A 14267-nucleotide genomic window follows, 5' to 3' on the forward strand; every position below is an offset into this window, starting at 1 on the left:
CACAGAGCCCCACGCGGGGCTCGAACTCACGACCTGTGAGATCACGACCTGAGCCGGAGTCAGGCGCTTAACCGACCGAGCCACCCAGGCGTCCCTACCCCATTTTTCACAAGCCATGAAAATACTTATCCAGTCCACAGTCTATTTAGTATAACTTTTATATTCAATTGTTTATAGTAATACAATCATTTATATTAGATGAGAGGAAGAAATTAAAATTTCCCACGGTCTCGCTTTGTTTACTGCTGTTACCCTGTGTATATCCTGCTGGTCTTTTTTCTAGATCTATAGATATCTGTGTATCGTATGTCACGTGCCCACATAGAGGTCTATGCATCCTTCTTAAGTGAAAACAGGATCATAGAGGTGGCAGACACATTTTTGTTGTCTTTTGCTTAGTTTAAGGCATTTTGCTTTGACAGGGCATAACCTAGGGGGCGCAATTCTTGACCTAGGTGTGGAGACAGCCTGGGTTTCCTGCCAGCAGCCGTGGGATGTCCCACAAGGAATTTGTTGCAAACGTTAAATGAAGTCCCACACTTTGTGACTCATTTCCTTTGACGATCTGGAATAATAAGTTCAAGTCACTCCTATAATGTCATTCTCGTGTGCCTGCGTCGCGGAAGCTTTTTGAATATTTTAGTGTTTCAGATTACATGCTACATTCAGCTTTCACATCTGAATCGATCTGATGTATCCAGACCAGCAAAAGGCCGTGGAGATTTTTAGTGGTGTTCAGAGAAAATGGAGGCGCTCCTGGGCGTGGGGAGAGGCCAGGTTGGCAGGAAGGGGAAGCCTGCGGGGTCTGGGGGGGGGGGAGCTTCGCCATCGGGGTGCCCGCTGGTGGGGGTCCAATGCCGTCAGGGCTCCTGGAGGATTGTTCTCAAAATCATCTGCAGCGATAAGAAAAGACACAAAAGCCTCAGGATTGGAGAGGCGCTTGCAAGGCTCTCTCAGGAGGAATCTGATGAAAGAAAGAAACAGGCTGCATTACTGATGATAGAAATGCCACTTAAAATGACAGCCCAGTCCCATCCTTCCTTTGAAGGGTTCGAAAGAAGCTCTCGACCATACGTAGATTTACCTCCAGCTCGACATGCGGTTTTGTACGACCCATGAGCTAAGGATGGCTTCACTCTTTTAAATGGTCGAGAAAAGACCGAAACAATATTATTTCACAACGTGTAAAAATTATGTAAGATTCAAGTGTCAGCATTCATAAATAAAGTTTTCATGTCACTCATGAGCATTTGTTTTCCCCCAGTTGAAAACCTAACACAGGGGCGCCTGGGTGGCTCAGTCGGTTAAGTGCCTGACTCTTGATTTCAGTTCAGGTCATGATCTCACGGTTCATGAGTTCGAGCCCCGAATGGGGCTCCACCCTGACGGGGTGGAGCCCGCTTGGGATTCTCTGTCTCCCAATCTCTCTGCCCCTCCCCCACTGGTGCTGTCTCAAAAAAAAAAAATCAAAAGCACATTTTTTTTAAGTAATACGTGCTCATGTTAGCAAATGTGGAATTGCATTTTTTTTTTTTACTGTTTATTTTTGAGAGAGAGACAGAGTGTGAGTGGGGGAGGGGCAGAGAGAGAAGGAGACAGAATCGGAAACAGGTTCCAGGCTCCAAGCTGTCAGCATAGAGCCTGACACAGGGCTGGAACTCATGAACCATGAGATCATGACCTGAGCTGAAGTCGGACGCTTCACCGACTGAGCCACCCAGGCGCCCCTGGAAATGAATTTTTTTTTTTTTTTTGGAAATGAATTTTTAAAATGCACTGTGTGATACCACTGACAATTGAGTTTTTCGTATGCATACATATGCCTCCAAGGGTCTAGCTGTCTATGTATCATTGAATTGGGGATACACTGGATCAGTTTCTTGTGTTTTTTGCTTTCACATCTGAATCAATTTGATGTATCCTCACTAATTTTCACAAACTGTGTTCCATTACCTGATTATGTCATAATGTAACCTCATTGGGACATTTAGGTTGTTTCCCAGTTTTGAATATTCATACAGTTGCAGGGGCTATCTCTGTGTATTTCTTTGATTATCCGGAAGAGAAATTCCAAGCAGCAGAATTACTGGGCTAGTGGGTTTGGATCCATATTGCCAGGCTGTGTGCCCCCCGGCAGAACTGGAGAGGACCCCCTCCACCATCTCTCCAGCAGTGCTGGGCATAATTATCATTAGAACATTTTCTCTTCCTTTTTTTCTATTTTTTAATTTTTTAGACATTTGTTTATTTATTTTGAGAGAGACAGAGACAGTGTGTTGGGGGTGGGGGCAGAGAGAGGGAGAGGGAGAGGGAGAGGGAGAGGGAGAGGGAGAGGGAGAGGGAGAGGGAGAATCCCAAGCAGGCTCTGTGCTGCCAGTACAGAGCCTGACATGGGGCTGAACCTATGAAACCACGAGATCATGACCTGAGCCAAAATCAAGAGTCGGGTGCTTAACTAACTGTACCCAGGCGCCCCTTATGAGAACATTTTCAATGACAGGTGGGAAAGGACTGTCATTTTAAGTGACATTTCTAATATCCCTGGTATAATCTTCCCCCCATGTTTACTGGCCATTTATATTTTTTCTTAAACCATCCCTTATTCTTTATCCATTTTTGCTATTTATGTCTGTTTCTAAATAGAAATTAAAACAGTTCTTATTGATTCGAAAGTACTCTTTATACAGTAAGAATATTAATTATGTAAGAATTAAACTGAATGCTATAGGGGTGCCTGGGTGGCTCAGTCAGTTAAGCATCCGACTTCGGCCCAGGTCATGATCTCAACAGTTCGTGGGTTCGAGCCCCATGTCGGGCTCTGTGCTGACGGCTCGGAGCCCGGAACCTGCTTCGGATTCTGTGTCTCCCTCTCTCCCTGCCCCTCCCCTGCTCTCTGTGTGTGTGTGTCTCTCTCTCGTTCAAAAATAAATATTTTTTAAAAATTAAAAAAAAAAACAAACACTGAATGCTATCAAAGCCTTACTGAGGTGGCAGCTGATTAAAATTGAAGTTCTGAAGAACCACTTTCCCGTTGGGGGTGGGGGGGGGGGCGCGGAGAAAAAGAAAAAGAAGAGAAGTGGTAACTCTGTATCTGCCAGGCCTGCGGCAAATACTCTCCCCAGCTTATTCTTTGACTTGTAAAAGAATTCTCCACGTTAAAATTGTAATGTTTGATTTTCAAAAGGATTCTCCACGTTTAAGTTGTAATCAACATTTCTGAACCAAATCCGCCCATCTTGTCCTGTATGGAGTTGGCTCTGCCTTATGCTTAACACAGGCTAACACTTTCCTTGGCCCCGATCAATGCCTCTCCGCCTCGGCACCAAGCCCCGTGCAACTCCCACCTGTGTGCCCAGGCACAGAGTCTGGGGCTCTTTCAAAGAGAGGTGAAGTCTAGGAAGCCGGGGCGGGGCGGGGGGGGGGGGGGACTCAAGTCCTACCATAGGGTCCCCAGCCTCCCAGAGGCCAAGGAACTAATGAAGTGACTCCTCTGTGCTCCCCACCTACCCTCCTGTCTGTATGTCTGGGGGTGCTAAGGCAGGACCCATGCCCTCCACAGTGAAGGGATGTGCCCCACCTGGGTGAGCACGTAGTCGTCCTGGGTTAGCTTCCAGATGATTTCAAAGTGATCCACATCGTGGAGTTCTTCAAACGAGGCGTTCCATCCTCCTCTGCACAGTGTCTGGGTAGAGAAAAGGGCCAAGCAGGAGCGTGAGGCAGCAGGGCCCTGCCTGACCCGGAGCAGGTGCTCGCTCGGTATTTGTTGAATAAATGGCTGATGGTCTTGGGGTCCCTTTGGGTGAAATAAAGGGGAAGGTAATGACAGCGCATGACCCTCAACCTCTGGCCAGAAGCGGGGTGCTGGGGGTACCTGATAAAATTCCCTGGACTGTCGAGAGAATTCGGGGGAGTCGTGTTGGCCCACGATCACCAGCACGTGGCAGGCGGGATCCACGGGCTGCGTCAGGGCCGCCTCCAGGAGCTGCTGTGGACCATTCCTCCGAGCATCCTCCCTGATGCGGGGGTGGGGGGGGGGGGCAGGCATGGGTCAGGACGGAGAAAAGCCCAGGCGTCACCCCTGGCCCGCCTGGTAGGTTCAAGCTCAGCTGGGGAAGGAGGGGGCAAGTGACTCACAGGGTCATGAGGAGAGGGCCGTTCTGAGAGGTGAACACGATGGGCTCTAGGTCATAGATCCCACTTACCAGGAAAAAGCCTGTAAAGGTGAAGAGCAGTCAGAGGGCCAGGCTCTAGGTGGGGCCAACACCCCAACCATACCAGTCTTCCTGTAGGCACCCAGTGGGGCAATATGGGGCCAGCCCAGCGTCCAGGCCCAAAGGGGCGAGACCAGGGTAGGGGTAGAGAAGAAGCAAAGACGAGCCCATGTCACAGGGCTCCAAGCCCCCAGCTCAAGCACGTCATGGCTGTTGGGATTTTGTGCAGCTGGTGCGGCCCTCGGGCCCATCTGGGGAGGGAGAAGGCTGCCCGGCCAGCCCGCAGTCCCAGGGAAACCTCTGAGGTTGGGTGCGACTGCATGCTTGGTCCAGTCGGCCAGGAGCATCATGGCGGCCAGGTGGGCCCCAGCTGAGTGTCCGCACAGGTAAATCCCCCTGGGTTGGGTCAGAGGAGAGAGAGCCGGATTTGCACTCGGTGGCCCGAGTGCATCAGGTCGGTATCGAGGAGTCCCGGTTTGCCTTCTGCTCCACAGGCCAGAGGGAGCAGCTGGGCTGCATCCCGGGGGCTGAATCCACGGTCCTCCCACATCGTCTGGCCAAAGGGAAATCTGCAGTGATACCTACTCGTTGCGTGGATACTGCTTCTGGATATACACGATGCTCCGGGTCGCTTGGTGTACCATCTGGTCCAGGGTACCTGCACAGAGAACACGAGTCGGGGCAGGATCCGTCAGGGGCTCTCTCCCCTCCAAAGCCCACCAGGCTTCAAACCGGTGAGACCGTCGTCCTTACCTTTGGGGGCTATGTCATAAGCCACTATCACCACGGCCACTCCCTGTGCTGTCAGTGGGTTGACCATGAAGGCTGATGTATCTTTACTGCAGAAAGAGAGACGGAGGTGTAGTTAAGGATCCCGAGGTGAGATCATCCCTGATTCAGGGTGGGCATAAATCCCATGACTGGCGACACTATAAGAGAAGGGGGGGGGGGATGATCTGAGACACGGACACAGAGGAGGCCCCGTGAGGATGGACGCAGAGACGGGGGTGATGCGGCCACAGCCAACGAAAACCCAGAGCCCCCAGCCGCTGGAAGACGCAGGAGTGGGTTCTCCCCCCCGGCGCCTCTGGAGGGAGCAGGGCCCTGCCCACACCTTTATCTCAGACTTCTGGCCTCCGGAACTGTGAGAGAACTCACTGCTGTGGTCAGACACGGAGTTTGAAGCAGCAGCTCGCACGATCTCCTACACCAGGGAAGGGCGGATGTCCCTTTCTCCCTGTTCATCCAAGCTCCCGACTCACCTTCCGCTCTGCCAGTACCCGCCATGGAAGAACACACAGAAAGGCAAGGCTGTAAGACAGACACAGGGCGTGGGGGGCTGAGCCGGGTGCCCAGCTGAGCCCTGCTGCGGGACCACCCGCCCATTCGCCTACCTTCAGACACTTGCTCGGGAAAGTAGATGTCCAGGTTCTCCCCCCCGCCGTCTCCGTAGGGGACATGCAGCAGGTTCCTCCTGGTGGCTCGGGCCCTCTTAGTAGCTGTCTCGAGAAGTGGACGGGTCACTATTAGCACGACCTGCTGACCTGCAGCAGTTTTCCATTTTACCGAAGGTAGAAACCTTTCTGCTGAAAGCCCCTTTGGGTCGGCCGATCAGCCCCACTTTTCAGAACTCCGTGAAAGATGCCCCTCCCCCCCCCCCAAGTCCTCATGATCAACTGTGCCGGGTTCTGGAGCCTCCCCTGGGGGTGTAGTTGCAAAGAGACCAGACTGTCCCACCCAAGTGCGACCAATACTATGCGCTGACATCTGTCTGTAAGTGAGCTGTGGTTCTGAAGGTCACCTTTTACCACCACTTTCTTACGCGCCCGCTTCGTGCGTTGTACTCCGTTTCACGCTCCAGGAAGTATAAACTTTTCCAAGTCTTTGGAAAATCAATCTTCCAGGGAAGCAAGATATAAACTCACTTCAAATAAATAACGATACGTATCAAAGCCCGAGAAGATCATACTCCTTGATGCATGAGTCCTTATGCACGTAATTTTTGTAAGGAAATAATCAGAAACATTCCCAAGGACTTGTTTTAAAGATGCCCACAGTAATGCTATGTGTAACAGCAAAATACTGCCTGTAACAGAAGGCTGCTTAAATACAGTACGGTATATCCCCTTTCTCTGCGTTATCGTGCAGCCGGGCATTCATCATCCTTGATATATTTTTTACCTTGTTTACTGTCTGTTGCCCTCACCGTCAAGGGCTTGGCTTTGCCCACCTCTGGACACCCAGGATCTGATACGTAGTAAACAATTCAAAGAAAGTTGTGTGGAAAAGAAAGAAAAAGAAAAGTGTGTGATAAGTAAATATTTCACTAAGCAGTGCTGGGTCAAATGAATATCCAAATGAAAACAAAATAGTTTGTTAGGGCACCTGGGTGTCTCAGTCGGTTAAGCGTCCAACTTCGGCCCAGGTCATGATCTTGAGGTTTGTGAGCTCAAGCCCCGCATTGGGCTGTCTGCTGTCAGCACAGAGCCTGCTTCGGATCCTCTGTCCCCCCCTCTCTCTGCCCTTCCCCTGCTTGTGCTCTCTCTTTCTCTCTCTCTCTCTCAAAAATAAACGTTAAAAAAAAAGTTTCTTGATCCTTACCTCACACCACATCAGATCAGTTCCTGATGGACTATCTAAACATGAAAGAGAAGGCAACAAAGCTCTTGGAAAAGAAAACAGGAGATCTTCATGATCTTGGGATAGACAAAGATTGCATAAATAGGACCCAACATGTACTAATCAAAAAGGAAGGGTGCCTGGCTGTCTCAGTCAGTAGAGCATGTGACTCTGGATCTCGGGGTTGTGAGTTTGAGCCCCATGTTGGGTGTGGAGATTAATTGCAAAACAGTTTACATAAATACAATAGAGCCTGATCAGTGTGATCTTTCTGATACTGAACATTGGGGCAGTGAGACATGAACTTGGGATCCGTGTCCCTGGAGGTGCCCAGGTCCCCAACCTTGGGGTCCATAGAGGTGGGCCCAAAAGGAAACCAGTGCACCTCTTGGCTGGATGATTCTGCAACTCTAGAAGGGACAAACCCAGTAGGAAAAGATAGTTTGTATAAAGTATGTTTAGGCCTAAACTCACTGGTAAAATAGGCCGTCTCCATTTCAGAGAGACCGCTCAAGGCCAACAGAAACAAAAATGATGGGAGATGCCAAGTTTCCCCCCATGCCAAAACCAGAGACGAGGCTGCCTCTGCAGAACAGGCCAAGTGGCTGTAAAACTAGTTTTGCTGTTAGACCTTGTCTACTGACGCCCCTGTCCTGAGAGTGAAAGGACGACACAAGGCTTCTTAGAGGAGAGAGATGTGGCTTGCTGTGTGTCCCTGCTCCCTCTCTGGTGCTGGGCAGCGGCAGGGGGAGACTTCCCATCTCCCAAAGCGACCAGCTGCTCAGAGAGCCTGATGTGTGACTCCTGCAAGTGTCTAACGAACGGAACAAAACAGGCTCCCCCTGTGCCGGCCACACTGGACACAGCTCACTCTGAAGGACTTGCTTAACGGAATGGATCTATTATTAATTAGATAATTTTTTAAATGTTTATTTATTTCTGAGGGAGAGAGAGTGTGTGAGCAGGGGGAGGAGCAGAGAGGGAGACACAGAATCCGAAGCAGGCTCCAGGTCCCGAGCTGTCAGCCCAGAGCCCGACGTGGGGCTCGAACTCACGAACCGCGAGATCATGACCTGAGCAGCAAAGTTGGACGCTCAATCGACTGAGCCACCCAGGCGCCCCTGTCATTAATTTTTCTTATGGAGACACAATATGTTTGTATGGTTCACACACACACACACACACACACACACACACACACACACACACACAAGGCTTCCTACCGGTGCCTGGGTGGCTCAGCCAGTTAAGCGTCCAACTCTTGATTTCAGCTCAGGTCATGATCTCATGGTTCTGAGATTGAACTCCATGTCTGCCCTGACAACGCAGAGTCTGTCTGGGATTCTCTTTCTCTCCCTCTCTCTCTGCCCCTCCCCCACCTCTCCCAATAAATACACGTTAAAAAAAAAAAAAAAAAAAACTTTTCCGGTGTGTATTGCCCCCCCCCCCCCTCCCCCCCCCCCTTCCCCCCCCCCCCCCCCCCAAAAAAAAAACCCTTAAAAAAAAAAAAAAAAAAAGGCTTTCCAGTGAGATGTTCCCTCACCGCCTCTCACCTGCCTGCTTTCCCGGCCCCTTGCCCAGGTGACCTCCGTTACTAACACGGATATAGACCCTCTCAACCTTTCGTCCAAAGGGCAGCACATAAAATACGTGTCTGCCCTGCCCACTTCGCGTAGTGTTTCTTGGAGAGTTTTCCCCATCTGTACACAGCTTCCTTGTTCTTCCCTTCTTTATAGACCTTCCTCCACTCTTATATTCCATCTGAGGGTTGCATGCTAACCAGTCATGCCAGTTGCGCAGGCCCAACAAACCACATCCCATCATGAGGAAATCCTCTCCGTGCGTCTCCTCCCGCCTCCCCTGCGACTACCTTGTTGGATGTCCCTCCCCTTCTCCGCTGGAAGCAACGGGCGGCCCTCACGGCTTGCCTACTTCTTCCGCCAAATGCCCTCCGGCCACAGGTGTGAGCCAGTCCTGGGCGCACCTTTCCCTCTCAGGTTCAAGTCCGTCCGGGGCTCCTGTGCGAGTTGGCTCCCACTGCTGTAACCAAATACCTCAGGGTGCGGAGGCTTAACCTACATTTACTTTTCACAGTTCTGGGTCCCGGAAGGCCTAGATCCAGGCGCCAGAGGGGCTTGTGTCTGGGGACGGCCCTCCCCTTGGGTGGCAGGTGGCCACCTCCTCACTGGGTGCATACACGCCTCTTCTGGGTGGGGCTGTGGGGCTCTTGGCGTCTCTAGGGAGGCAAGCCCTCGGGTGTCTCTTCTAAGAATCCAGCCAGGTCAGGACCCCACGCTTATGACCTCAATTTACCTAATCACTCCAAATACAGCCACCCTAAGGGTTAAGGCTTCAGCATGTGAATCTGGGGAGGGCACAAAGATTCAGTCCGCAGCATCTGGCACACCACCCCCAAAAGCCCTGGGGCTCTACAAAATCAACCCTGCCCAGCACACCTTCCTCTAGGGGTCGACCCTGGCCACCCTAACAACCCCCGCCCAGCACCCGCCTCGCCTGCTCCATACTGCCAGAGCGCTTGTCCCTTCTAACGGACTACGGCATTTACTTTGAACTCTTCCCCTGCCCCGTTAAGAGTCATGACCAGGGCACCTGGGTGGCTCCGTCAGTGAAGCGTCTCACTTCGACCCAGGTCATGATCTCTCGATTCACGAGTTAGAGCTGACGGCTCAGAGCCTGGTGCCTCCTTCCGATTCTGTGTCTCCCTTGCTCTCTGCCCCTCCCCCACTTGCACTCCATCTCTGTCTCTCCAAAAAAAAAAAAAAAAAAAATCACAGTGAAAGACAGCAGAGAATACAGGCAATACCACTGTGATAACGTGGAAAGTGACAGATGGTGACTCCACTTCTCATGATGAGCACAGAGTCATGTAGAGAACTGTTGAATCATTGTGTTATACACCTGAAATTAATATACCTTGTAAGCCGACTGTATTTCAATAATACGGTAAGAAGGGGGGCACCAGGGGGGCGCAGTCGGTTAAGCCTCCGACTCTTGATCTCAGCTCAGGTCATGATCTCACAACTAGTGGGGCATTCACTTTTGAATGCCCCCCTCTCTGTAAAGAGAGCTTTCATACTCCTCTTGCTTTCTGATCTTATACTCTAGTAAACCTTTGCCTGCTGCTCAAAAAAAAAAAAAAAAAAAAAAACCAACTCTCACAATTTGTGAGTGTGAGCCCTGCACCAGGCTCTGCGCTGATGGCCAGGAGCCGGTTTGGGATTCTGTCTCTCCTCTCTGCCCCTCCCCTGCTTGTGCGTACGAGCACGAGCTTTCTCTCTCTTCCAAAATAAATAAATAAAAGTTAAAAAAAAAATATTTATTTATTTATTTATTTATTTTTAACGTTTATTTATTTTTGAGACAGAGAGAGACAGAGCATGAACAGGGGAGGGGCAGAGAGAGAGGGAGACACAGAATCTGAAACAGGCTCCAGGCTCTGAGCTGTCAGCAGAGAGCCCGACGCGAGGCTCGAACTCACAGACCGTGAGATCATGACCTGAGCCGAAGTCGGACGCTTAACCGACCGAGCCACCCAGGCGCCCCCAAAAAATTTATTTTTAAATAATAAAATAAGAAGAAAGAGAAAAAGATTCACATTGATGCACGGGCAGGGGTTTGTGTGTTTTGCTCACTGATGTATTCCGTGCACAAAATGAGTGACCAGTACATGTCAGGCACCCAGTAAATATTCATTGAACGGATCGGCACGTGAGGAAGGAGTCCTCTGCTGGAGGCATTTGGGCTGGGTTAGCACAAGTAACCCTGCCGTGATCAGCCCCGCGCACACGTCACCACTGTGTGTGGGGGTCTGAAGGAAGCACTCTCAGCAGTGGAATTTCTGCATTAGGAGGTCTATTCATTTCTCATTTTTTAAAAAAAGTTTATTTATTTATTTGAGAGAGCACGCAAGCGAGCAGGGGAGGAGCAGAGACAATCCCAAGCAAGTTCTGCGTTGTCAGCACAGAGGCTGACGTGGGGCTCGATCTCATGAACTGTGAAATCATGACCTGAGCTGAAACCGAGAGTTAGAGGCTTAACCGACTGAGCCACCCAGGCGCCCCTTCTCAAGAGTTCTTAAAGTATACATGGACCAGCCAGATTCATTTTGTGCCAGAACTAAGAAAAGACTATGAAATTTATGTTCTGAGTTGAAGAGTGATTCAAACCACACAGCTGTAGATATGCACTATCATGGACGTGTCTCCCTCAGCTATTAAAAAGCTCAGCTGACCCTGAGAAAGAGAGGAACTGTTTCTCTCCAGGAGTGGACCCCGCGGCTGGTGACGGGCAGCTGGGTGCAGGGGCAGAGAACGAGGTGACTCACAGCCTCCCCACCGAGGGTGAACACCACCAGCCCTCCAGTCTCCGGACCCCAGGGCAGGAACACGGGAGGACGTCAATGAATAGACCTCATTAAAACGTCCTCTTTTTGATACTGAAGAAACTGAGTTTCTATTATTTGCAACTGAAAGTATCCAAACTCTTACAGACAGAAACCCCAGGCCCGGGGACCCATCCAGAGCACATGTCAGGGGAATTAGAGGAAGGGGAGACCAGAGTCCTTAGGGACTTATGCAAGATACAGCAGGGGGACCACACGGTCCCAGAAAGGCTGAAGACCTTATTCCACCAGGCTGTGGCAGCACTTTAAAAAAATGGCAGGGTCCCATCAGTCATCCTCTGGTTAACGATGGGTGGTGGAATTATTGATGATTTTATTTTGTAAATCTATTCGAGTAAGCATATGCTCCTTTCGTAATAAGAAAACAACGGTTACCTAAAAATAGCCAAGGTGGCACAGAGCAGGGCTGCTTGGTCTGCGATCTGGGGACACTGGGAGCCCTACCCTGTTTGCTACTGGTCTATGCTGAGCTGAACACACAAAGTGAAAGTAAGCATTTGGAATGTACGCAATTGTGTCGAACGGCTTTGTCTACTGGACTTAGTAATAAGAAATCAAGAGCTTTCAAACGAAAACGTGTACACGGATGGTTCACAGCAGCCCTATTCACAGTTGTCAAAAGGCGGACAGCCCAAATGTCTGTCAGTGAATAAACATGACGTGGTAGGTCCATACGATGAAGGCGTGAAGTAGTGATCGGCATTATATACCGTGGATGGAGCTCCAGAACATTATGCCAAGAAGCCAGCCACAAAAGGCCACACATACATGTAGGATTCCATTCCGACCGGGTGTCCAGAATAGGTAAATCTGTAGACAGCGACGGCGAGGGGGGGAAATGGGGAGTGACTGATGGTAGGGCTCCTTCTGAGGCAACGAAAATGATATTTGGAACAAGGTACTGATGATGGCTGCACAAATCTTGAAGGTTCTAAACGCTACCGAATTGTACGCTTTAAAATGGTTAGAATGGTCAATTTTATATGTACTGTAGCACAGTCCGACAAAACTGGGGCTTGTATCTTTTGTGCCTTTGTTTTTCTCCTTTCACTTTTCCGGTGGAGAGGGAAAAGCCCAAGCGGGGAGCCTGCGAAGGTAGTGGGGTGGGGATCCCTAGTAGAGGCTGGCGGACACGAGGCTCCACCCACGTCACTGGTGATTGGTTCTCCTGGAGAGGGGCGTGGACTAGGACCTGCCGGAAGCTGGCAGAGGTAGGGTGCCCAGAAGGCAGTTCAGTATCTGCCTATCCGCCAACCTACCCACCTACCTACCTTATTCATCCATCCATCTATCCATCCATGTATCCCTCCCTCATTTCGTGTACAATGTATTGGTACTAAGAGGTGGGGAATAAGCTTAGGAATTCCCTGAGCCTGCACTGATGGGTTAACAAGGCATAAAGAATTGCAAAGCCATAGGATGCTCACACCCAAGTCTGGGTAAACAAGATGAGGTAAATAAATAGAGAGAGGGTGGGGCAAAGGCCCCAATACAAAGGTATATGCGGTAAATAAGATTAGGTATTCAGGGCGGACCCCCCAATTTAGTACTATAGCAGAAAGCTGCTTTCACAGGAAGGAAGAACCAAGTTAGGTAAACAGGTAAATAGGGCCATAGATCTCTGTGCAGTGAAGTGGCCCAGAGAGGAGCTAATTATCAAAAGAAAGGTGCCTTGCTGATCCTGAGGTAGCACACTCGGTCCGTCTTATCCCCTAGGCTACCTAAGACAAACAGACACGGCGCCTCCTGTCTGCCGTTAACAACCATCTGCCCGGCGCCAGGATTTTGTTTTATATTGGCCGCCGAAACCCCTAACACTGTATATCTTCAAACCCCCCTTTCCCTCACGCCCATGAGTTAATGTTCACAGATTTATTGTCTCTTTGTGCACACCCATCACCATGTTTGTAAGCCTTCTGATCCCAATAAAAACAGAGCAAGGACCCTGAATCGGGGCTCTTGTCTTCTCTTGGGCATTAGCCGTCTCTCAGATTTTAATCCTGTGTCCCGCTTTCTTGCTGGACAAGAAAGAACTCTAGACCCAGAGTCTACGACACTGAGTCTCGGTAAAACAAGTCTAAAACTACTGAGAGAGGAAATAGTTCTGAAAACCTGTCCTGCCAGCTCGCCTCTTTTCTGCCCCTGCTCACCGAGCAGTCCCCTGGCCTGAGGGAGGCCAGGTCTTTGTGGCAGATAAAGGTGGTCTGTCTACTTGTTAGAAAAGAACACCGCCCCCCTGCCAGTTAATAGGTTGATGGCTATGAGGATGAATACAAATCAAAGTATGAGAGAGAGAGAGATGTATGTAAATATTTTGAAGAGCTAAATGAGTCTCTTGCCAGTTTTCCAACCTCGGAATGTTTTCCTCCAGGACCTGGGGCGTCATCACTTTGAAATGTAATCATCAAGATACAGTGCCCCTACCCCCAGATTCTGCGGTCAGACAGGAGCCTACCTTCTACAGGTGCCCGGCTCCAAGTTACAAAAGTACTTTGTTGGGAAGGCTTCTTTTTCCTCTGGATAAAGGCAATTGGCAAGCACAGATGGCCACCCTCATTACCAGGTGGACTTAGGAAGATCTAGGAGGACAAGTGGCACTGTGAGGCCACCTGCTTCAGCACAGGTATCATTTCTCTTGAGAACAGGTATGCAGTGGGGGTGTATCTGCCTGCCTGCATAAAAGGGTGAGGTTTCTGGGGTGCCTGCCTGGCTCAGTAGGGAGGGCGTGCAACTCTCGATCTCTGGGTCGTGAGCTCGAGCCCCACGTTGGGTGTCGAGATGACTTAAATGCATAAACAAATAAAAGCTTTTTTTTTTTTTTTAAAAAAAAAAGGGTGAGGTTTCTTTCTGGTTTCACAGTCTCTTTAGCAGCTTGCCTGTGGTGCACATCACAGTTCAGTTTAACCCTTATTCAATAAAAACTCATTTTCTTTCTCTCTCTGTCCTTTGTGGAGAGGCTTTCTGGCTCAGCAGGAATCTATTTCTCATCACTTGCCCTTCCTGTGCCTTTGCCG

At 50.0% G+C, this 14267-nt stretch overlaps 1 protein-coding gene across 1 annotated transcript in view; it reads right to left on the reverse strand.

Moving 5' to 3' along the window:
- Positions 1 to 762: 762 nt before the first annotated feature.
- AFMID (arylformamidase) overlaps positions 763 to 14267 on the reverse strand; it is a 17640-nt gene continuing 4135 nt past the window's right edge. Inside the window, exons 3-11 of the mRNA XM_049635594.1 lie at positions 5606 to 5710; positions 5474 to 5522; positions 4965 to 5050; positions 4797 to 4869; positions 4510 to 4607; positions 4135 to 4213; positions 3872 to 4013; positions 3578 to 3682; positions 763 to 893 (exon numbers count right to left, since the gene is read on the reverse strand). Of these exons, the coding sequence (XP_049491551.1) occupies positions 861 to 893; positions 3578 to 3682; positions 3872 to 4013; positions 4135 to 4213; positions 4510 to 4607; positions 4797 to 4869; positions 4965 to 5050; positions 5474 to 5522; positions 5606 to 5710 (770 nt within the window). The 3' untranslated portion in view covers positions 763 to 860. The remainder of the gene's footprint in view (positions 894 to 3577; positions 3683 to 3871; positions 4014 to 4134; positions 4214 to 4509; positions 4608 to 4796; positions 4870 to 4964; positions 5051 to 5473; positions 5523 to 5605; positions 5711 to 14267) is intronic.

Source organism: Panthera uncia, chromosome E1, assembly GCF_023721935.1.
Source record: "Panthera uncia isolate 11264 chromosome E1, Puncia_PCG_1.0, whole genome shotgun sequence".
Classification (NCBI taxonomy): domain Eukaryota; kingdom Metazoa; phylum Chordata; class Mammalia; order Carnivora; family Felidae; genus Panthera; species Panthera uncia.